The 22712-nt window shown below is 32.1% G+C and overlaps 2 protein-coding genes, 1 non-coding gene and 1 pseudogene across 7 annotated transcripts; 1 reads left to right on the top strand and 3 right to left on the bottom strand.

Moving 5' to 3' along the window:
• Positions 1–1659: 1659 nt before the first annotated feature.
• On the top strand, positions 1660–4860 carry LOC100809270 (uncharacterized). The gene is made up of 2 exons (XM_003535880.5): positions 1660–2262; positions 4131–4860. The coding sequence occupies exons 1-2, from the start codon at positions 1737–1739 to the stop codon at positions 4670–4672; spliced, it is 1068 nt and encodes a 355-aa protein (XP_003535928.2). The 5' UTR covers positions 1660–1736; the 3' UTR covers positions 4673–4860.
• A 1030-nt stretch (positions 4861–5890) lies between these two features.
• On the bottom strand, positions 5891–5962 carry TRNAD-GUC (transfer RNA aspartic acid (anticodon GUC)). Its single transcript has one exon. It is a non-coding gene; the product is annotated as a tRNA-Asp (tRNA).
• A 454-nt stretch (positions 5963–6416) lies between these two features.
• LOC100808730 (histone-lysine N-methyltransferase EZA1) lies at positions 6417–16481 on the bottom strand. Of its 5 annotated transcripts, none has more exons than XM_006588501.4 (17): positions 16261–16481; positions 15720–15821; positions 15180–15451; positions 14830–14991; positions 14433–14517; positions 14134–14289; positions 14003–14050; positions 13850–13921; positions 11508–12142; positions 10746–10899; positions 9904–10124; positions 9392–9523; positions 7787–7874; positions 7620–7667; positions 7402–7530; positions 7086–7163; positions 6417–6971 (listed from the first exon to the last, which is right to left on the bottom strand). In XM_006588501.4, exons 1-17 carry the CDS (start codon positions 16297–16299, stop codon positions 6780–6782), a joined length of 2613 nt encoding a protein of 870 aa, XP_006588564.1. In that variant the 5' UTR covers positions 16300–16481; the 3' UTR covers positions 6417–6779. The 5 variants fall into 5 exon arrangements, with proteins under 5 accessions (XP_006588564.1, XP_006588563.1, XP_006588565.1 ...); XM_006588500.4 differs by having other exon boundaries at positions 14003–14053; positions 16261–16467; XM_006588502.4 differs by having other exon boundaries at positions 11508–12139; positions 14003–14053; positions 16261–16467.
• Positions 16482–20507: 4026 nt separating this feature from the next.
• Positions 20508–22198, bottom strand: LOC100783821 (DELLA protein RGL2-like; annotated as a pseudogene).
• Between the last annotated feature and the right edge of the window lie 514 nt (positions 22199–22712).

Here is a 22712-nt window from a genome sequence, read left to right as displayed (position 1 = left end):
AGTTTACTGTCCAAAAATTTATTATATTGGGTGAGGTTCTATGGTAACAACAAATAAAAATCAACTTTAAAATATGATAAAAAGAGAATTATTGTCTCAAATGATAGAAAGGTATATAATGAGGTTATTTTAAAATATTTATGTACTCTAATTTAATACATGCATATATTTAATTTAAAATTTTCTCAATTTTGATCAATTCTAACCTGAGGATTTTGTTCTCTATATTAGGAGACTTAAAAAAGCAATATCAAGTGATACATATCATATTAATAACTTTCATGCAAAACAAAATATCTTGATTCTTAAGGTTGTAATTAGTTCTTTAATTAACTACTTTTAAATTACATGAAAAACCATTACCCAACATATACATGACATTATGTGACCTATTTTGTAGTTTTTCAAAAGATAAGAAACTATGGATGATGTGTTTTACAAAGAATTAAGAAGAATCCTTCAAAGGTTAATAATTATTCAAATTTAATATCATTGGTTCATTAATATGTTTTCTTACCGGTTAGCTAAAAATAATGATAAAATTAACATTTGTTTTCATAAATTGCACAAAAGCTAAAGATGGTCTTAAAATGCGCATGGTTTGGTTTGCCAATTAAGGAAGATCTATGATTATCAATTATGATAGTATTGTACATAAATAATATTTTTCCTTTGACTTTTATGAATGCAAAATTTCCTAACTTTTTCCCCTTTGTATATAATTTAATTTATTTATATTTATTTTAATACACATCAATGCATAGTATGATAAATTAAAAAAATAATTTTAATACAAAATGTAATAGCGAAATAAAAATGCGAACACACACATGTGTTTTTGCTAGTAATTGATAACAAAAATTTGACCAAATAATTGGTAATTTTTATGAGATGAATTTTCTTAGGGTAGTAAAATTAGGTAGTGTTTGGATTTTCTCAAAAGGAAAAAAATATACTTTTGAATGTAATAACAATAGTTTTAAAGTAAATTTGATATTTATAAATTTAAAATGTTAAGTGAATCCTAAACTTATAGCATTTAGTGGTTGTGAGGAAAGAAAATAGAGAAGAATAAAAAATATGAATAATGATGCTTTTTCCTATTAGAGAAAAAGTAGAAAAAGAAGATTAACTTTCAAAAACATTTTTTTTCACTTTTTATTCATTTCAAATTTCAAACTTTTTCATTTTTCCCTTATTTGTATAGATTTTAAAATTTTTTGTGATTCCATAATATAAGATAAAAAAATAAAAAGAAAATGAATTATATATAATTTTATATGAATTTAGTTTAAATACACTCACGATGCATTTTTTTACATTATAATAGAATCATAAATTACTATATGTTATAAAATTATTGACTTTTGTATTAACTAAATTAAAAATTAATTAATAGTGTAAATATCTTTACATATACAGTGTATGAAAACGAATATTATATATTATATTAATTATTTAATATTGAAAATAATGAAAGTGGTATAAATTGCATAACGTCCCCTCCTTGTTTTGGAAGAGAAATCTCGTACCAGGCAGGCATAGTAGAAGTAATTAGTATATTTGTTCAGTTTTTTTTATGCTTGGTATATTTGTTGAGTGAATAATAGTAAATATTGCATTTTTATTTTTCACGAACCCGTACCTAATTGTTATCAAACTTTTGTAGTTGCACTTTGGCTCGGTTTTGTTGTTGTCTTGTGCTGGATCCTGTTCAAATTTCAACGCCATTCTCAATGCAAGTTCCTTTTCACAAATACACTACAATACCACTCCCACAACCAACACCAAAACTCTTTTTCTCTCTCTCTCTCTCTCACATGGCTCTCTGTTCTCCAAGATTCCTCACCCTCCTCCTACTCCTCTCTGCCATACCCATCGGAATCATCGTCACTTTGGAGCGAGCCCAACCCGCCACCCACGTCTACCACTACCACAGTTCCGGCTGGTTCCGAGAATGCGCCAAGTGGGATTCTCATCATCGCCGCTTCATTGTTTCCTTCTTCGAAGGTGGTCTTGGTCAGGTTAAGCTGCCGGAGAAGGATTCCGAGTCGTCCTCGTCATCGCCGCCGTTGGAGGAAGTCACGGTGGTCAGAGATGCACACTTGGCCGGAAATGCGTCATTGGGCATCGCCATTGACCCACCCAGAAATCGAGTCCTCGTTGTTAACGCTGACGTCATCGGTAATCGATACGGTGCGCTTGCAGCATACGATCTCTCCACCTGGAATCGCCTCTTTTTAACCCAACTTAGCTCTCCAAGTAAGCTTCTATCTCTTCACTTTTTTCTTTTCTTGAGGAGATATCTCTTCACTTTAAACTAAATATTTTCATAGTTTTTTTTATTTATTTCATATAAAGTATTTTTCATGTCCGATAGTTATTATAAAAGTCTAACAAATTTACTGAACATATTGGATGGATTTGATTAAATGATAGTGTTAATAATCGTTGACACCGTTAGTCTATATACTATTGTCTCTTAACTAACTCTTTAATTTTCGACAGATATTATGTTTAAATGAGTAGTTTTATTGGATCAAATAAATAAATGCATGTTTGGACTATTTTCTTAAAACAAAATATATATTTTTTTAATTTTTTTAGTTAAATAGAAAAGGCAATTGTTTTTCTATTAAAAAAAAGTACAAAACACGCGCTTTCCATGTAGTTTGTGCTTAATAGTATTTTTTAATGTCATTTGGAATTTAATAAAATGTATGGTTTGGATTGTTGCATGATTAGTATTAAACTGAACGATGTGAGATGCTCGTTTGCAAGGTGCCAATTCCACGAGAATTCGTGTTAATACGTCTTTATTTACATTTTTTTATTCAATCATATATATATCTGCACTTCACGCACATGAAGATTTTCAAAGTTTATGTATATATAAAAAAGATTTTCAAAGTTAGACACGCAACATGTACTATCAACATCTTTAACAGTTAATTCTTCATGTGAATAATATTATGTGTGCATACCGTGCATTTAATTTTGAACTGCAGGGAATCCTCTATCTAGATGTGGATGGTTGAAACAAATGCTAACCTTTTGAATTTTGATGTTTGTTTTCTCCAAATATTTTAATATCAGGAAACTATTTTTTAACTTGTTCTTGAACCTACATAAAAGGTAAAAGTTTTACTCTTCTACTATTGTATAAGAGAAAAAAGAGAATTCTATTGACAGAGTATGGAACTTTTTTATCATAAAGCTGTTAAAAATCTGTGTATGAGCATATCTAAACAAAGTGATTGGGAATCCCCTTGGAAAATAACGTGTCGTATAGTTGGTACTGGGTAAGCATGATTGGCTCATGGATAAAACAACTAAAACTGAAGTTTTAAGTTCATAAAAAAATATTTTTTATTAATTTTTTAAAGCAAAAAAAAATCTCACATGTTAGCTAAAAGCCTAGAAGGACCCATATCATTATTTTCTTTAAAATACAGAAGGTTTCTTTCAATTTTTTCTTTAGACCTCACTCTTTGTTGGATGGGACCTGTTGGTAGGTATACGACAGTTAAATGATAGGAAAATAATATATGGAGAATTGTATGTTACATGACACCTAAAGTGAGAAAAAGAAAGAAACTTAAGTATAAGTGTGTAATAGCTGATATAATAGAATTGGGTGTTAAAAAGAAATAATAATGAGTATTAATGAAGTGTTGTATATCATTACTCTAAATGGACGGTAAGACGGAGATAATTATGGACTTATGATAGTAAAAAAAAGAGTTGTTTTACCCAAATCTTTCAACATTTGATCTAACCTCCAAGTTGGTTTGTTCGTTTAGTTAACTGCCTGATATTCATATCAACATTCAAATCAACGCCACAAAACTTGTCTGCACATGCACGTGTTATTCATGTGTGCAAGAATAAAGTAAGAAAGAAAAAAAAAAAACATATGGATGGTTGTGAGCTATGCATGGCAATAATAATAAACCAAAGGGAAGTGGTCTACCTACGCCAGTACCTCCCATTAATTGCATGTGTCCTATTATCTTGTTGGCTCTTAACATGGGGTATAGCTTCAAATTGTGTCAGCTTAGATATACAACTGGTGGGTCTTGGTGACATTATTGTGATTTGTGACAATATCAATTTTCAATTGGATGCAGGTGATGAGAAATCTTTCGCGGATGATGTTGCAGTGGACGCAGAAGGCAATGCCTATGTCACAGATATAAAAGGCAACAAAATCTGGAAAGTTGGGGTGGAAGGGAAGCTTATATCAATCATTAGAAACCCGTTGTTTAGTGCAAAAGAGTGGTATAAGAACTTGGTTGGGCTAAATGGGATAGTTTACCACCCAGATGGGTTCTTGATTGTGATTCACACTTTCAGCGGCAACTTGTTCAAGATTGATTTAACAAAAGGAGAGGAAGTGAAGATAATAAAGGTAAAGGGAGGGACTCTATCTTTTGGAGATGGTTTGGAACTACTGTCTCCTACTAAGCTTGTAGTTGCTGGGAATCCTTCTGGGAGATTAGTGGAGAGCTCTGATGGGTGGAACACAGCTTCTGTTGTGGGAACATTCTCAGGGCCAAAGCATCGCTTGGCCTCAGCAGCAACTGTGAAGGAAGGGAAGGTGTATTTGAACCATATGGTTGGAATTGGATACCCCAAAAAGAAGCATGCAATTGTTGAAGCAGTTTTTTAACTCATACTTTTTCTAGAAATGTAAACAGTAGGGAATTGGGCATGTGGGGATCATACATTTACAGGACGTTTTGTTGAAATTTGGTGTACCTTCGCTTATTTATGTTTGGTTTTGTTGCATTACTTGTCCTCGATGAATCTCAACCAAAACATAAGAGGCTCGAGTAAGTAAATTACCCTGTTGTCTTAGCTCTTGGGTGCATCCAAATCTTTCTTATTTCTGTTTCTTGGCGATCGCATATGGAACTGAATCTGCTGATACTAGGCATGAGAAGCACATCACATATATTACAAGCTTATTTTAAATTGTAAACTTTTTATTTGATGGTAGAATAGTTAATTTGGCCACGAATAGTAAATGATAATTTCAAGTTAGCCCCTGAATGTTAATAAACTAAAAAAATCACGGAAAATAACTTCCATCATTCATATTCCTCTTTCGATTTAGATAGGTCCCTAAAAGTTATCATTAAAATGCAGTTTAATGTAAGGACTAAATTGCATTTTAATGATAACATGTGAGAACTTATTTCAAATATATAAAGATGAATATGAAAGACGGAAGCTGTTTTAAGAGACTTTTTTTTAGTTTATTTACATTAAGGGAATAACATGAAATGTAATACATTTTTAGGGATCAAATTTACTATTTTATTTTATTTTAATATATAAATATTTTCTTTAAAAGAAAAAAAATACTATTGAATATCTAGATCAATTGATGTAAAGTTATTCCAACTTAATCCGATCTCACATGTTTAATTTAAGTTGTATTCATTTAGAAATTTTATAATCAATGTGTTTTAAATGTGTTTCAAAGAGACCGTTAATTCAAATCATTTCTTTTTAAAAAGTTAATTAATTTAAATATACTTTTTTTTAAGTGTAGCATAAAGATTAAATACATGAATTGTCATGTTGTTACTATAAGTCATTAATTTTGAATAAAATTATTCTCAATTTCTTAAGCAAAAAGTCTTGAGTTTAAAATCATTAATGATAATCAACCAATTTTGTTTACATATATCAATGACGGGTAAAAATGGTAAATATTTTATACTATAATAATAATATAACGTTAGTCCTGCAACTTATACTTAAGGTTCTTTGAAAGTTGCATAATAATATACTGGATAACTAGAGATCCATTACCTTGAAATAAAAAAATTATGTGGCTATGTTTTACTACTTTTGCTCCTAAATAAAAAAAGAAATAACACGCCGTTGCCGGGGATCGAACCCGGGTCACCCGCGTGACAGGCGGGAATACTTACCACTATACTACAACGACTTATTTATAAGTTTTCAAACTAAGTTGATTTACATACTAACATAATAAAGTTACTATTTGCTTCCTTATGTAATGCTACTAACTAAATTTACTAACTTCTTTAAAAAGTATGAATTAATTAAAAAGTTGGAGGTGCAATAATTTGAATAATTATATATCCTAAATCTTAAATAAAATAAATACTTAAAATACATACTTATAAGTAATATTTTTTTTATATTTAAAGAGTAAACCTTAAAATGAAGTTCATTAATAAACTTTTAAATCTTAAATTATAAAAAATTTATAAACTTATTTATTTAATAAATTGAATAGATAAATATTAATGAACATAAAATGTCCCTGAATTGGTTGTCATCTAAGATTGATAAACGTCAACGACGATAACCTTCAATCAGATGGCTACAGTATATTCCACATCTAACACAGCTTAAAATCTTAAATCTGTTTTTCATTTCACAAATCTCAGCATTTTATTATATTTAATAATACCTTGGATGGCTCACAATCACATAACATAATGAAGAGCAAAACCAAGTTTGAATAGAACAAGTTCGCCGAAATGCCATGCTAGGTTAGTTTCTACTAGCTTGTTGCCGACTTGCCGCCAACATTAATTTGCTTCATGCCTTCGTCTCTTGCCCATTTTATTGCTTTAGCTGTGTCATATCCAATAATTTAATGGCAAATTAGCATCAGCAAACCACTTATTATCTCCTTCTGTGACAGTTGACCCATGGGATGTCACAAATTTGTTTGTATAGAGTATAGTAGTAGAAGCAAAAATCTGTATGTGCTAGACTTGGGTCCAGGCTCATCAATGAGACTGGTGTTTCTTAGCTCTGCCTTGAGAAGCTGTTGATTCGTCTCTCTTGGAACCCTCAGGTTTACGTGCCCATGGTGGTGCTTGATCTGGACCATAACGGTAATCATAGAAGAGCTCCTCACTAGCATCGATGTGTTCCTTGGCAAATATGCCTACTCGGTGATCTCCAGCAACCAGCATCACCTATGTCACAAGTACAAGAGGCCAATAATTGTAACGGTTCAAAGATCAAGTTCAAGAAACTGAGCCAAAAGGTTATAACTTCAAAGCTCCCCAAAACTTGAGTTTTGGACTCACCTTTGCATAGCAATTGGGGTTTGACGAGTGGTTTGCAAATTTTAACTTGTCTCCTTTGCGATAAGCATCAAGAACATACTGTTAAAAAAATATAGCAGCTTTAAGGTCTAAAATAATCACTTTGCAATCCCAAATTGTTATAGCTTGCAATGAAAGAAATGAGACGAAAATACTTGGTTGCCAAAAAGCTAAAAAATATAATAAAAATAATATATGACTCGACCTCTTATAAATTAGAAGGAAACTCTCAAATCAATGAGAAAAGAGCTAAAGCAGCACAAGATAGGAGAAAATGTAGATGATGTGAGACACTTGCCTGATCATTCAAGTCAAAAAGGAAAGACGAGTTGGCACGATCATATATTTTCCCACGTTTATCTGCTTCTCGGTGGGAGATCAGTTCTCCTGTGTACTCTCCTAAGTAATCATTTTTGTTTACTGGGTTCTGAAATATCATCATCAATTAGTGAGGAGAAGAAGCTAATGTTGTTCGAATTTTTAAAACAAAACAAATCTATTAATCTTATTTATAACCTTCAAGAAGGCTCCCCATCCTGCAACATCAGACTTTGACAAGAGAATCTGACAGACAAAAATAAAAAACAATGTGAGATCCAAATGCATGTTATATGTATCCATGATTATGATTCACGTGAGTGAAATGCAGATAATTTTAAACACCTAAGCTCAGAATTACTAACCCTCTGTTGTTGTCTTAATAGAAGCCTCATATTTCCACATTGCCCTTCTCCACGTCGAGGTGGCTCCCCTAATGAACCATCCCCACAACTGTATAAAGAACACAAGAACATAATTTATAAAAGCATTCACAATGATTTGATGTGGAGGAGCACTCCAGAGTCCAAATAACATATAAAAAGGAAACAGTTGAGAAGATTTTAACTGATACAGCATTAAAGGGAATTACAGTGTTGCCAAACTAGAAGATACAGGTGAAGTAGAGAATTATCAATTCATGGTTTCTAAAGTTTCTCCACTTTTTTTTGGAGGGGGTGGGGTGTGGGCTGTGGAGGACGTGAAATTCTGGGATGAAAATTTAATAGCAAAATTTTCTGTTCAGGATTTACTCAATTGTTTTCGTACAAGAGGTGCTTTACATGTTAAAAAAGGATCAATTCTACATAAAGTTCTAAGAAGTCAATGATTACAATCAATATAGCTCAATAAAAAATAAAAACATGAAGGAATTTAGGACAGTTTCAAGGACAGTTTAAAGGAATCTTTTGGTTTTATTACATTTATTAGGTATTGAGGGAGGAAATAGAGAGAAAAAGAAACTTTGAATGATATTTAGTTGCCTAATGTGATTGTATTATAGTAAGATGTAATGTGATGATAACACCTAGAGTACTCACTCTTATTTTTGCTAATAATCCTAATTAAATAATGAAATAGAAATTATTAAGACACTCTAAAATATAATATTGATATTACAGGATATTCTAACAAAACATAAAATGAATATTTCAGCACAACTATATTAATTCGTTGATGTAAAAGACAAATTGCATCTTCCCAGTTTTAGGTTCAGACATCAGAGAAGATGGAAGTAGCGGAAGGTCACATTTTCTCAAGTCAGTCGAAATATATGACCGAAAAATTTACAAAGGTTTGCATAGTACTACTGAAATACTGGATCATTGGGGTACAAAATATTACTTGTGGTTTTGTGAATAATGACCTTCTTGATCAGGTGAAGCAATAGAATCGAGACATGTTGATTCAAAAGCATAGGAGTCATAAAATCAAGTTCACAGTAAAGATCCAACCAATCTGGTGGGAATCGATATCTTGGCTGAATATTAAAAGCGCCTTTCCTCTCAGACCTGTACAGCATTTCCTTCAGCATATCTCTATTCAGATAAAAGGAGTAAGGGGAAAGAGGTGGAGATATTGGTGGCTAGCGGTAACATGGGCTATTTGGAAGTTTAGAAACAGAATGTTGTTTTCAAATGCAGAATTTGATATTAATAGATTGTTTGATGAAGCTATTTTCTTGACCTGGACTTGGCTTAGACATTTTGAGAAAGACTTCTCAATTCATCTAAATCAATGGTCAAGCAACATTAGACAAGGCTTTTGTATATGTAATGGGTGATACAAATAGAACAACTAGATGTTCTCCTAGTATCTAGAATACCATTCAGTGCTGGTGTCTAGATATAAGGACTGTATATCCCTCTTTTGTATCAGTACCTCTGGTACTGTTTAATCTTATATATATAATACATTATTTTGTTGATAAAAAAAAAAAAAGTTCACAGTAAAAATATTTGGCATATTACCTAACCCAGCAATTCCGACAGACATCTGGGTCACATTCCCGTCCTGCAGCAAAGCATGGGCATTGTCGACTTCTACACTGACTCTTGGCACAATGGCATCCTCTAAACCGATTTTTGCAGCTTTTAGAACAACTGAAGGTAGAAGAGCCAATTTATTACATTTGTCAAGTCTGATAGTTCACAAATTAAGTTGAAAATACATTTTATAGGAACCTAGCAAAACAGTGGAAAATAAGAGTTTTGAAGAAATAGCTTTATATTGACAGTTTTACATCTCTAGCTCCTCGGCTCTTGTTTTGTGTTCAAAAGCTTGCTAACCAAGGGAAACCATATTTGACCATCAATCTAGATTACCCTCATTATGTTATGACCATAGCCCCGTGATTGCTAACAGAATAATTCAAACAGTCCAACACAATTACACATGACCATGAGAAATATAAGATATCCTGCAATTTTATCTTCCATTATATTAATAGAAAAGCTACATAATTAAATGAAAAGTGACATACCCGCAATATTTCTCACAGCAAGTTCCACCATTAACACAAGTACATTCCTTTCCACACATTGACTGACATCCACATGGTGTATACTGCTTGCAAGATTGGTTTTTCCCATCAGCAATTCTTTTCCATATTGATGGGTGGCCAGCAGATTTCCAAGAATATTTAAATTTCCTTGTTTTACCCCTTTTCCTCAGCAACCGTGACCTAGATGGCATCTCCTGGTCCTAACATAAAAACCCAGATGGAAACGATTTTTTTTGGCATCTAAAGTAGGGGGTACTCATAAAGGTTGTTAGAAGTTGTCGGAACAAAGATTTGCATAATAAATTTGAGTGCAACTAGGTTAAAATTCAAACTGATGTTTTCTTGTAAAAAAAAAAAATGAAGAACTCATCATACAAAACAGAGTACCATGACAGAGGTAAGAAAGAAGAAAATAACATTTATCAACGCACAAGTAACTTAATCTTTCTCTTTACATGTTCAACCTAGAAACATCCTATTTATTAGGAAGCCAAAAAAAAAAGCTAGAAAAATTCCTACAATCAAAGATAATATTTTTTAAGTTTGATGCCCAACTAGACTATAGAAATACCAATTCTTCAGAATATAATGATGCTGGTTATATAATTTTTTTTTAAAAAAATTGGTCATAACCTATTGGTATAATACAAAATCACAACTTATCAAAACAGTTGGAGCCATCTGGTATATTACATATGGAAAACTTTATTTTAGCTTTACCAATCCTCCCCTCACCTCCAAAAAGAAAATAACAAAAAGATGGTCAAGACACAAGAATGTAGGATAAAGAAGATGGAAACAGAAGAGCTTGTAATTCTCACTGTGCACTCTGCATCAAATTTTCCCTTGTCTTCCATGATTGAACTAGGAGCAACAATAGATCCATGGGGCATTGACACTCCTCCAGAATGCATGTAACTAGATATTTCCATACAAGTCTTCAGGCCAGAAAGTAAGTTCCTTGCTATGAGGCAACTGCAGAGTACGAGTTGCACTTGACATGAGCACAAAATAAAATTAGACCTCTACATGAAGTAGATATTTATGACATGCACTATGCATTAGTTTCATTTAGATGAAGTCTTCATTTTTACCCATCTTTATTATTCCCTTTTATTTGGAGGGGGGAAGTCAAGTGCAAAAATAATTTCTTACAGAACATACAAGACAATTCATTACTTTCAAGAAACAAAAGGCAGACAATTTACTCAGTAGATAACACATGGAAAGTAAAATCAAAATTTACAAACTCCTTCCAAGTTAGTGCCTTTGTTTTCCATAATTACTCATGTCTTCCAGAAGATTCATTGAAATTGAAGCTAAAACAAGAGGTTGAGTTTGTAGGATTTATGGAAAAAATGAAAAGTGCCACTTCCATTACAATGGAAATAATAAAAAAATAATAATAATAAGTAAAATAAAATAAAATTCTAACAAACAGTGTACAAACAGGCAACACAGACATATATAATAGACATGAGAAAGCTTAATGGATAGTTTGTGAGGTGAAACACAACTAAATTGGTGCCATCCTTGTACTTCTCAACATAATAATAGGAGGTGAAACACAGAAAGCTCCATACCTGTTTCTGCCAAACATTTCTACTCCCTTTAAGTATAATTCTTTTTCCAGAGGTTTCCAATCTGAAACCCTTAGCATCCCATCAACTTTCCCTTCCATTGAATTGGACAACTTCTTAAATTCTGTCTTATTTGTAGGATCTTTTGGTCCATCCCCAATACTTTTGTCCTGCTCATCACTACAGCAAGTGCTAGAAGAATCTATTAATTTATTTGAATTATCTTTAACAGATTTGTCCAAAAGTCCACTAGTAATTGTATGTATACTTTCATCACATGCACCAAAATTTATGTTCTTGCTAGAATCACTATTTGCAGTAACTACATCATCAGATATTGTCTTCAGCTTTTTATAAGAATGCTGAGAATCATCAGGAGGGAGTGATGAGTCACGGAGTGCTGTGTCTGACTGATTTGGGACTTTCCATTTTTCCACACTCACTGAGATAGGAACATTTAAATTAAGAGATCCAAGACAATCAACTTCTGTTGGAAAAGGTGCTATACTCTGATTACTAGGTTCCTCTATAATGGAGGGAGCCAATTTCACATCTGCCTCTTCTGTAATTGTAGTTCTCTTATTCTGATCAGACCCAGAAGTTGAATCTTCTGTCACATTTTTTACTACCTTTAACTGCTGGCAATTGAAATGGCAATCAAATACAAAAAACACTGATGAGTTGTCATTGTAACTGGGTGCAAAAGCTGTCACACATAGATACACAGACACACACATAGAATCATTCACCATATACTAATGGCAATTGAAATGGCAATCAAATGCAAAATATACTGATGAGTTTACATTGTAGCTGGGTGCAAAAGCTGGCACACTTAGATATACTGACACACACATAAAATCATTCACAATAACATACTAAAATTTTAACATAATTATTGTTATTTAAAATATTGAGGGCGAGCCCTGGTGCAGCGGTAAAGTTGTGTCTTGGTGACTTGTTGGTCATGGGTTCGAATCCGGAAACAGCCTCTTTGCATATGCAAGGGTAAGGCTGCGTACAACATCCCTCCCCCATACCTTCGCATAGCGAAGAGCCTCCGGGCAATGGGGTACGAAGTTTTTTATTGTTATTTAAAATATTAAGTTATGGGGTTTAGTGTAAAAAATTATTAGTATAATAATTTATTTGAATTAAAATGGTTATGACAATATATATTATTTGGAATATTTGTATTATGATCTATATTGAATTTAATTGAAACAAATGAATTAAAATATAACTATTTAGCTGGGATTATTTATTTATAAATATTTGTATTATGATATATATATTAAATTTAATTGAAACAATTGAATTAAAATATAACTATTTAATTGAAACAATTGAATTAAAATATAACTATTTAATTGAAACAAACCTTATGCAATCCAATCTTAAATTATGTACAACTGCATTTATATAAGGATAGGCAGATTCCTTTTCCTAGAATTCCATAGACAGTCTCTCTCTTAGTAAATAGGAAATTAGTAGACTACTTAGGATTGAGGAGAAGGAAGAAACAACGAGAATCATGTTGACGCAGTCAATAGAGAAGAGGAAAATTAAAGGAAAAGTGTGAATTACTTTCCTTTAAGAGGTGAGTAAAATGTAATTTGAAAACCTCCTTGGTATAATTCTTGAAAGATGTGTTTTTGTGTTCTTCATATAAAGAATTTGAGATTAACAGTGTTCTGGGTATTATGGTTGAATCATGTTTTAACGTTTGTGTGTACTGGATATAAATTTTAAAATGATTGAATTACCTTATTCATATATAATATATGGCATGCTGTTGCAATATTAAATTTCCAGTATATTTTGTGTATTGTCGTGACTGTGCTTGCTAATTCTTGCGCTCCAAATTGATAACCCAGAGTAGAACTGGCATTAAGATTTTCCTTTTTTAATATAGGTATATAATAAAAATAAAGAATAAATAAATAAGGAGGTGTGTGGTGGCCATGGCTGCAATCAAATTGAAATTGGCACAAAAGAAGTTTTCAATTGGAAATCCAAATACTTTGAATTAATTCTACATTTATGACTTCCCTGGCTCATGTTTGTGTGAGATTGCATTGTTTTTTTTTTTTTGTTAAAGATATATGCCTCATACAATTTTTTTGACTGGAATTACTTCCAAAATCCAATATAAATCAACAGAACATAGAAATGCAACCATATTTATTGTATAATGATTCGACAGTCAATAAAAACATGCTAAACAGAATACCAACCGAGGAAAAAGATTGATTAATTTCATCTCTTTGAGAACTGAAAACAAGTATAAGTTCTGTTTACCAGAAAATTTAACAAATACTTAAATCTCAGAGAAAGAAGAATACCTGAAGGTAACACTGATCACTGCATGGTTTCCTGTCACCTTCAGGATCAGACCAAACTGTCTGCTTTTCACTCTGAAGTAAACCATCAAATTAGCTTTATGGATTAAGTAACTATAGCTTAAGTAGAAAATAGCATAGAGCATTGTTACTTACAGGATATATTAAAGGTTGAGAACAGCCATGCAGACGACAGTCAAAAATCTGCTGTGTGAAAGTAGAAAGGTATAGATGCACTTACTATGACAATGGTAAGAATGCTGAAAAGATTATGCTTTAGTACGTACCAGGCAACGGCGACAAAAAAGATTATCAAATGAATCTAATGCGGCACTCAGGCTTTTCTCTGGACATATGCCAATAATAGATTCATATTCTCCTGAGTTTTCAGAAGGCTGGTCCAACCTGCCAATGTTCTTTTCCTTGATAGTTTTGTACCTCTCCTACATATTTCCAAAAACAAAAAAACTCCCAGAAATAAAATTGGCTTCTCACTATCCACTCAGTCCAATAATTTTTTTTCCTCTATAATTAAGATTAACAGTCACGAAGCATATACTTGTGCCCACAGGTTATTCAAGATTACCTGAATTTCTAAACTGGTGCCCCCAACAAATTCGCTAACAATATTCAGTACCTCGTCGTTTAACCCATATTCCTCAAATGCCATCCTAGTAAATTCAATAATCAAGACAACAATTCTAGAAAGGAAAAACTTTGAACATTTGAATAAATATGGAAATTATAGGCTATGAGTTTAAAAGTGGTATTAAAATTCTTTCGGGATCACAATTAAAGTATTCTTTCCTGAACATTTAAAACAACCATTTGAGCTCCAACAAAGCATCAACATTACTTGTTAATTAAATTTTATTCATATAGCTAATGAGACATGTTACAATCAAAATTCTTCTTGTTTCACTGAATATTCACAAATATATGGACCTTCTTATAACATCTCTATCTTATTCATTTTAACTTACCATATAACACGGTCTTCAGCCTCAGAAAATTCATGTTTTTCTTCCTCGGGTCCTGTTAACTCCTCCTCACTGTCACTACATATCAGTGCTTCACTTCCATGTTGATCATAGTATATACGTCTTCTTCCAACCACTGACTGATCTTCTGCCATCCTCTGATTTCTGATGTATGTGAAAGATTTTAAAATAGCAAAAATGAATAATACAGTCTGCATACTAACTGATCAATAAGTTCCGAAATATAGTTTCTATTTTAAAATGGAAAGAAGCAGGCAGTTTCAATTTGGAAAAAAAAAATTACACAACAGGCAGATCAGGACAAAAAGTTAAATCTTTGTAAGTTAAAACACCTGTCTAGAAATATCCAAGAGGTATATGGCGGTAATGTTTCAATATATGGAATTTTGATACTTGTAGCAGATAATGCATCTTGATTGCTGTGGTCTTTGTCTCCTGAGACTGGAGAGAAACCACTGAATTTACATAAAGGATGGTCAATTCTTGAAGAAAGAATTGGAGTTTTCCTATTTTCCTCTGGCGGTGAAGATCCCCTTGTTGATATTTCTGACAGGACTCCTGACATATGAAATTGTAGCTTCTTCTCATTGCTCTGAATTTTTTCCTGCAGAAATATAACTAAGGTTGAAATTTTCAAGGAATACAAAAAGAAGCCATCTCAACATTGAAATTTTTAATTATTTGAATTCAAGTTCAAATTAGCAATAATAGCAAAATGTTGTAACCAGAAAAACGCAAAAAAAATTGCTGGAAGCTCATACAAAGGTTTGCCACCAATATAACCAAACAAAATTAGAAAAATTACCTCTCCATGGAAAAGGTCAAATAAGAACTTTATTAAAATCTCTACATTAACCCGATAGCAATCTTACTTTAATGTACAATATTCTCTCCGCCTGGATTTGCTTTTTCAACTGATTTATCTTGAGGGACAAGTTTCCAATTGCATCATTTGCTGGCTCTCCATGTTGTTTCTGTCAACATTACAGAACAAATTATTACCACGTTCAAAATACACAAATAGAAAATCCTCTGTATGCAGCACTGGTAAAATTTCAATTCTCACGCGATGCAGCACAAGGACCATTTAATAATTATCGTTTCTCAACAGAAATATCAACAACAAAACAGAAACCAAAATCCAAAATTAAGCGCAATCTGAAAGCCCTACTCGCGAACTCAAGTGCTGTAGCATTCAATTACAGGGAGAAAGAGGAACAAAGAGCTCTTAAATGATGCTCGTTTGTGATTATCAGATCAAATTCAAAATTCTAGGTGTGCATAATGAAATTCTGGAACGTAGTTACGACACCGATTCCGATGAATCAGAAAAGGAAAAGAGGAATTGAAGCATCTAAACAAGGAGCTGTTTTTAGTTATTGTTGAATTGAAGAAAGAGAGAGAGAAACTGACTCGAGGTTTGGAAGCAGAGTCGGTAGGTTTGGACACCATCGTTTTTGTGCCGTGCTGTGTGGGGAGTTGATCAAAGGAAGAAGAAGAGTGAGAGAAAGAAATAACTCACTCACTCTGGTGGTGTGTGTAAGAACGAAGAGAAAGAAAATAACTGCTTCTGAGTTTTGACACGTTTGGTTACATGGCCTACCGCGGAAACAAACGCAACGTAATTTTTGGTGTTGCCGTCTATTAAGTAATAAGTAGTATTTGTACGCACTATCCACCGCCACTATTTTTTTTTTTATAATCCAATCTAATCCTTGTAATTTATATAAAAAAAAACTTGTTTTTAGTTTTTTTCCCACATATGATAACATCAATTTTTATATGACAAATAAATTATACCCAAAAATTTATGGAAATAATGTTCAATAAATAAACAAATTTAAAAGAAAACACAAAAATAAACATATAACAATTGTTGAGGAATGACGATGAAAATGCAGATAAAAATAAAATCATTTGAAAGTTATAATTTAATATGTTTGAAAGAGATATATTAATAATTTTTTAAAAATAATTTTCCACATCATTTTTATCAATTAAAAAATATATCTTATTTATCACATCATATAAAAGTTAATGTCATCTATAAGAATTCAACGAGAGAAAACTAAAAATAAATTATTATTTTTAAAATACAAGAATTATATTAAATGATATGAAACTTTAAGGATTAAAAATAAGTTTTTATAAAAATATAGAAATTAAAAATATATTTTTTCCTTTTTTTTATATTTTGGGTTATTGTGGGAGCTAATTAGTAATTACCCCTATTTTGGACGGATCCTCACACCTTTTTATAACGTGGCCCTTGGGAAAGCCTTTATTTCATTCGTCTAATGCTCCTTTTAGTGACAAACAACAATTTGTTGCTTCTACTCTAATGATAATGTACGTTTTGTGGTTTGAACCGAAAGATAAACATAAAGGTAGAAGGGTGCAAGGAATGGTTTAGTGCTGTAGGACAGAATGGGATTAATTTACCCTACCCTGTCCTACTACATTTATCGTGCCGCGGATGATTTTTACCGTTAAAATATTAATTCAGAAACTAGTATCCGTTGGATTTAAACCGTACATCGTGCTGTGATTTTTTAATTACACGGTCTGAAAGCGTCGATCTCATAAATAAGCATTAAGTTTCTTAGATTTATTATTAATATAAGATTTGCATTTATTCATATTAAGTACTAATGTAACTGACTTCTTTATTTTTACGAGATAATATATTATTTCTATTTAGTTGTTATTTTAAGATTATATTTTTTTTCAAATATACATTGCATCCATTAATTATTTTACACATTTTTTAAGATAAATGACAAATTTCATCCTTAAAGTGTAAAACATTGTCAATTTAATTTTTAAAATAAAAAATTACAAAAAAAGTCCCTGAAAGTTCTTATAGTGTTATTTTAATTCTTAAGTTTAATTATTTATTGTCATATTAATCCTAAAAGTATATTAATATTGATACTTAAGTCACATAAATTATACTTTTATGGACCATTTTATTATTTAATTATTTTTAGAGACTAAATTGATAGCATCTCAAACTTTTAAAGATAAAATTGATTATTTATTCTCATTTTTCATTATAAAATACATACTCTCTTTTTCATAATAAGTATCATGTAAGAAGAATTTCTCAAAAAAAGTGTATATGAAGAAAATTAAATATCTAAATAGGTGTTTTAAAAGTTTTTCAATGTAATATTAAATATAAAATTAGTTTCATAAATTATTACTAATTACATCTATTTATTATTTTTTTTACTGCATGTGTAAAAAAAACTAGCATGACATTTATTATATGATGAATGAAGTAGTAAATAATCAAAAAGTTCAAGAATGACCTATGAGTTAAAATCGTAGTTGACAGATACATTGAGAAAAGACTTTGCATAATTTTTTTTTAGAGAGTCAATTTTATGAAATGAAAGAAAGAGAAAATAGTGAGTGGACTTAATTGTAGAAAGAAAAAAAGATGCAACAAATGTATTGGGAAAAGTGAACCCAAAGAAGTATTATATGAAAAAGATTAACAATTTTACTTTTAAAAAAACTTATTGATTTCTTCTATTGATGTGTTTAATCCGTAGATGGTAGATATAAAGAATTGAGGAGTATTAAGATTAATAATTTTAATTTTTAAAAAAATTTATTGTTTCCTTGATTGATGTGCTTAAACCTTAGATGATAGATATAAAGAATTGACATGGGTATTAAAGGAAACGATGCAACATATGATGCAACATATGCACCAGAGAGAGTGAATCGACAAGGGTATTAGAGGAAATAGATTAACAATTTCACTTTTAAAAAACTTATTGATTTTCTTGGTTGATGTACTTAAACCTTAGATGAAAGATATAAAGAATAGACAAGGATATTAGAGGAAACGATGAAATAGATGCATTGGGGAGACATTGGGGAGAGTGAACCGACTAAGGTATTTAGATTAACAATTTCACTTTTGAAAAACTTATTGATTTCTTCGGTTGATGTATTTAAAGTTTAGATGATAGATATAAAGAAATAGAGGGGTGATAATTTTAAAATTGTGATTATTCACATAAACATATTTAAAAAGTTGGTATCACATGACTCCATCACAAGTAACATACTAAGTTTGGGATCCGATGAAGGTGAGCCATGTATTAAATGGTGTATTATGAATCACCTTAAATGACATGTTATAATTGATCATTTTTCATACTAGATTTAATTTTATATTTTTATTTATTTATTCTCTATAACTTTATTTTTTACATTTTATACTTCTCTTAGTTTGTAAATTAGATCTTTTGTGTAGTATTTGGTAAAGTTGGAGATTTGTTAGCCCTCTCACAATCAAAGAAATCCTTTTCCCTTGACTGGATTTGTGGCTCTTCATAGCCTGTTTAAATTGGCATTAAAGAAGTACATTACTAAAGTGAGAGTAATTTTAGTTAATGGCCGTATTTGTTAATTTTATAGGGTATATTTTCTTAAGTTGAACTTGGAATCACTTTTTCTTCCTTGATTAGTTTGACACTTTTGAAGGCTTCTCCATATTTACCATTATCATTTTTAAATTCAGTTCTCATTAACATAATGGAGGAACACGTGCAATCTATGAGTGATGAAAATATAATGTTGGAGGTTTGACCATGTTGAGTGGAACACCGTGTTTTTCGTTAATTATGTGACTAAGTGTCTGATTAAAATACAAGAGAAACTATATTTAATTATAATAGTGAATAATGTATTTAATGAAATATGATAAGTTGTTTAAGTGTTTTGAGTCTATGAGTTGGTGGGCTTTATGGTTGGGCCTTAAGGAGCAAAATAGGTGAGTTAATGTGTATAGATTGAACGTTGGTGAAAGGAAAAACCTCAAAACCCCTAAAATCCTTACTTTCCTAAGTCTTACAAGTTAGAAAATTGAACATGGACTTAGTCATAATCTCTCATTTCTTCTCCCCCAAGACATCCCAAGGTGGATTAGTAGAGTTCCACACTCTATTGCATAGTTTCATACACTCTAGAGCTTTAGAGAAAATCCAATATAGTGTGTGGTAGTACAGTGGTGGAAAAGCCATACCTTTGGACCTAAAGCCTTTTTCTTTCTCATCCTCTTCAGGCAACCCAAACTTAAAACCACGCAAGGTAAGGGAAGTTACACTTGTCCCTGTGTTTTGTTGCTTTGGATTGGCCTGAGATTGCTTTCGGAATGAACTATAATGTATGAAAATGAATGCTCAAGCAAATTTAGATTTTTAAGTTTGAAATGGTGATTTTGGTTGATTGACGAGTATTGATGAAAATTTTTAGTTTTAGATTATGATTTTTGTGTGGTTGCTTATGTGTTGAAATTGATGGAAATTTATTTGGGGTTATTTGAGAGATGATTCGGTTTTCAAAATTTCTAAAACCTTGAAACTTGGGGAAGGGGAGTAACTTCTTCCCTTCTTTCCAAATGCATGTTTAGTTTCTCTTCTAAACCAAACACACTCTATTGTCCTGTACATACTTTGTAAAAGAATTTTCTCCATTCTAATTTTGAAGGACCAAACAAAAAAAATCAAGGCAGGCCAAAAGACTATAAAAGCAAAGAAAGAACAACTCTTGCCAGGAACTAACAATGCATGTTAAGAACTGTAAATCTGCAACTGCATTCAAATCGTGTAATTGTTTTTAATCTGATTATTAATTACTAATTTTCATTATTTTTTTAAGATGAAACCATAAATTTCAATCTAACTAACTCAAGCCACATCAATTTCCTTGATATTCAGAATACATGGACCAAACAAGCCATGAAGGGGAAATTTTCAAGGGAATAAATGACAATTGAATATAGTTTTCTCTCATCAAAGAAACTTCCAAACCGAGATTGAATGAATTGGGGTCCCCTTCAATCCAAATATTAGACACTTCCTGTTTCTGTCCACAGTACAAAAATTCCCACACGCAAACTTTTTGGCAACCAAGATAGCTTGGTACAACGATGACTCGCTAAGTGTTAGTCTCCACCATTCTATACCTTGCAAAGAATCTTCTCCAAACATCTATCTTCACATTCCTAACCATCCTTTCTCCATCTTCCATAGCAACAATGTTTCGTATCCCTTCTGATAATATTCCCTCAATTCTCATTCTGCATTCATAATCCTGCTTCATGCAGGTCTCAATGCAGTCAGAAAATGCTGAATAGAAGAACAATGCCTCAATGAAGCGATTCACAAAGGTGGGTGAATGATGCTTTGCTTCCAACTCAAGAATTATCATTATACTTGGTCTGATTTTTCTCATCACCCGAATCAAGTGTTCCAAGGAATCAGAATCCGACACCATAGTCCTCAGCATATAAGGAGAATATACAGCTACAGCTTCATTATCTTCAATGCCAAATTGCTCTACCTTGATCTCTATGATGCTTGTGACAAAAACTACCTTATATAAAAAGGGCAAGTTTAAGGATTCAGCAAAACTCACTAACCTTTTCCCTGTCTTTTCTGGCTCGGTCTTGCCTTGAAGTCCAATGGCAGTTATCTTCAGAATCTCAACTTGCTCTTCCTGTCTCTCAGCCAGTGCTTGCATCAAAGCCATGCATTGCACTCCACATCCAATATCAAGGTTTATCAGATGAATTTTGGTTTTTGATGCAACATTTTCCACTATGGCTTGCACCCCAGAAAACTGCATCATTTGATTGAAAGGAATTTTTTGATGGCATGCAACAGCCATGTTAGTATCCATCTTAACTTCTCAATCATATCCTTTTCCTCGTTTTTCTCACGCTTGTTCAGTGTCAACTTTCCTATAGTTTCTCTTCTGATTCTTTCTTGTAGTGCTTGAGCGAAATGAAAAACAACTCTCTGAACGGCACCATCACCTGAAACTGAAAATAGGAGAGTAACATGCTGGAACGTTCAAATTGTTGGCACCCTACCCTCTCAGCAGCTGCAAGAAGAAACTGAGTTCTTTGGATAAAACTCCAAGACCAAATCGGTAAGGGTGCATGGGGATGCAAACATCTTCATGCCTTTGTGTAGAGTGTTGAATATACCTTGCTACAGCCAATCTTATTATTTCTTCAGTTGACAACTTCTGAGGAGTACTCACACAAGTTTGAACATTACTATCGATGATGTTTTGCTTCCCTAGCCTCTTGAACCTGCTTCCATAATTGCTCAGAAGCTCCAATGATGCTATAGAAGATGGTAGAACCTGTTCATTCTTCTTTGGTTCCTTGATTTCTTGAAGAGATTGCTTTGGTTGATGAACAAGTACAAAGTTGAACTCCTCTAACATCAAGGGATCAAAATTGAAATCATATTGTTGCTTCTGGTTTTTCTCTGAAGATGTAGGGAAAGTATTTATCCCTCCTAGTAATTCCATTGTTGAAAAGAAACTGTGTTCCCCTGGCAATGAGCTTCTCTAGATAAATATCAACATTGGTGTGTTTGCATTGTCCTTATTCATGGTGCAAAAGGAATATTTAAACGTATAAATGATTAAAGAAATTAACTACGTTATCTAGAACATGAAAGGAATCATGCAACTTTGATGTGATATTTCGATGTTTTCATCAAGTGCAGCCGTCATCAGCCCCAATTGGTATGTCGTTATTGAAACAAATACAAGGATCAATACAAACTATGTAGCAATAGCTCAAGTTTTTAATACCATACGTGTTCCTATGGAATAATAGCTCAAGTTTTTAATCCCTTACATGTTCCTAAGAAGTTCAGTCTGCGTGACGAAAAAGTTGAGGGAAAATGATGGATGACGTTTTTTTAACAAGGGATTGGTGGTTTTCCAGAGAAGTCCCACAATACCAAACTGACTTCATCTTGCGGAAAAGATGAGGAATATGCTATAAAGATGTTTAAATTAAGTGTATATAGAAAGTGGGTGAG

Source organism: Glycine max, chromosome 10, assembly GCF_000004515.6.
Source record: "Glycine max cultivar Williams 82 chromosome 10, Glycine_max_v4.0, whole genome shotgun sequence".
NCBI classification, from domain to species: domain Eukaryota; kingdom Viridiplantae; phylum Streptophyta; class Magnoliopsida; order Fabales; family Fabaceae; genus Glycine; species Glycine max.
This window is presented reverse-complemented; position numbering and strand designations above follow the sequence as displayed.

Coding starts and splice junctions, on each gene's coding strand:
- LOC100809270 (XM_003535880.5), top strand. CDS start 1,737: ATGCAAGTTCCTTTTCACAAATACACTACAATACCACTCCCACAACCA. Junction 2,263..4,130: donor AACCCAACTTAGCTCTCCAA/GTAAGCTTCTAT, acceptor AATTGGATGCAG/GTGATGAGAAATCTTTCGCG.
- LOC100808730 (XM_006588500.4), bottom strand. CDS start 16,299: ATGGTGTCCAAACCTACCGACTCTGCTTCCAAACCTCGA. Junction 12,143..13,849: donor GTGATCAGTGTTACCTTCAG/GTATTCTTCTTT, acceptor TTCAATTGCCAG/CAGTTAAAGGTAGTAAAAAA. Junction 7,531..7,619: donor GATGGGGAGCCTTCTTGAAG/GTTATAAATAAG, acceptor ATGATATTTCAG/AACCCAGTAAACAAAAATGA.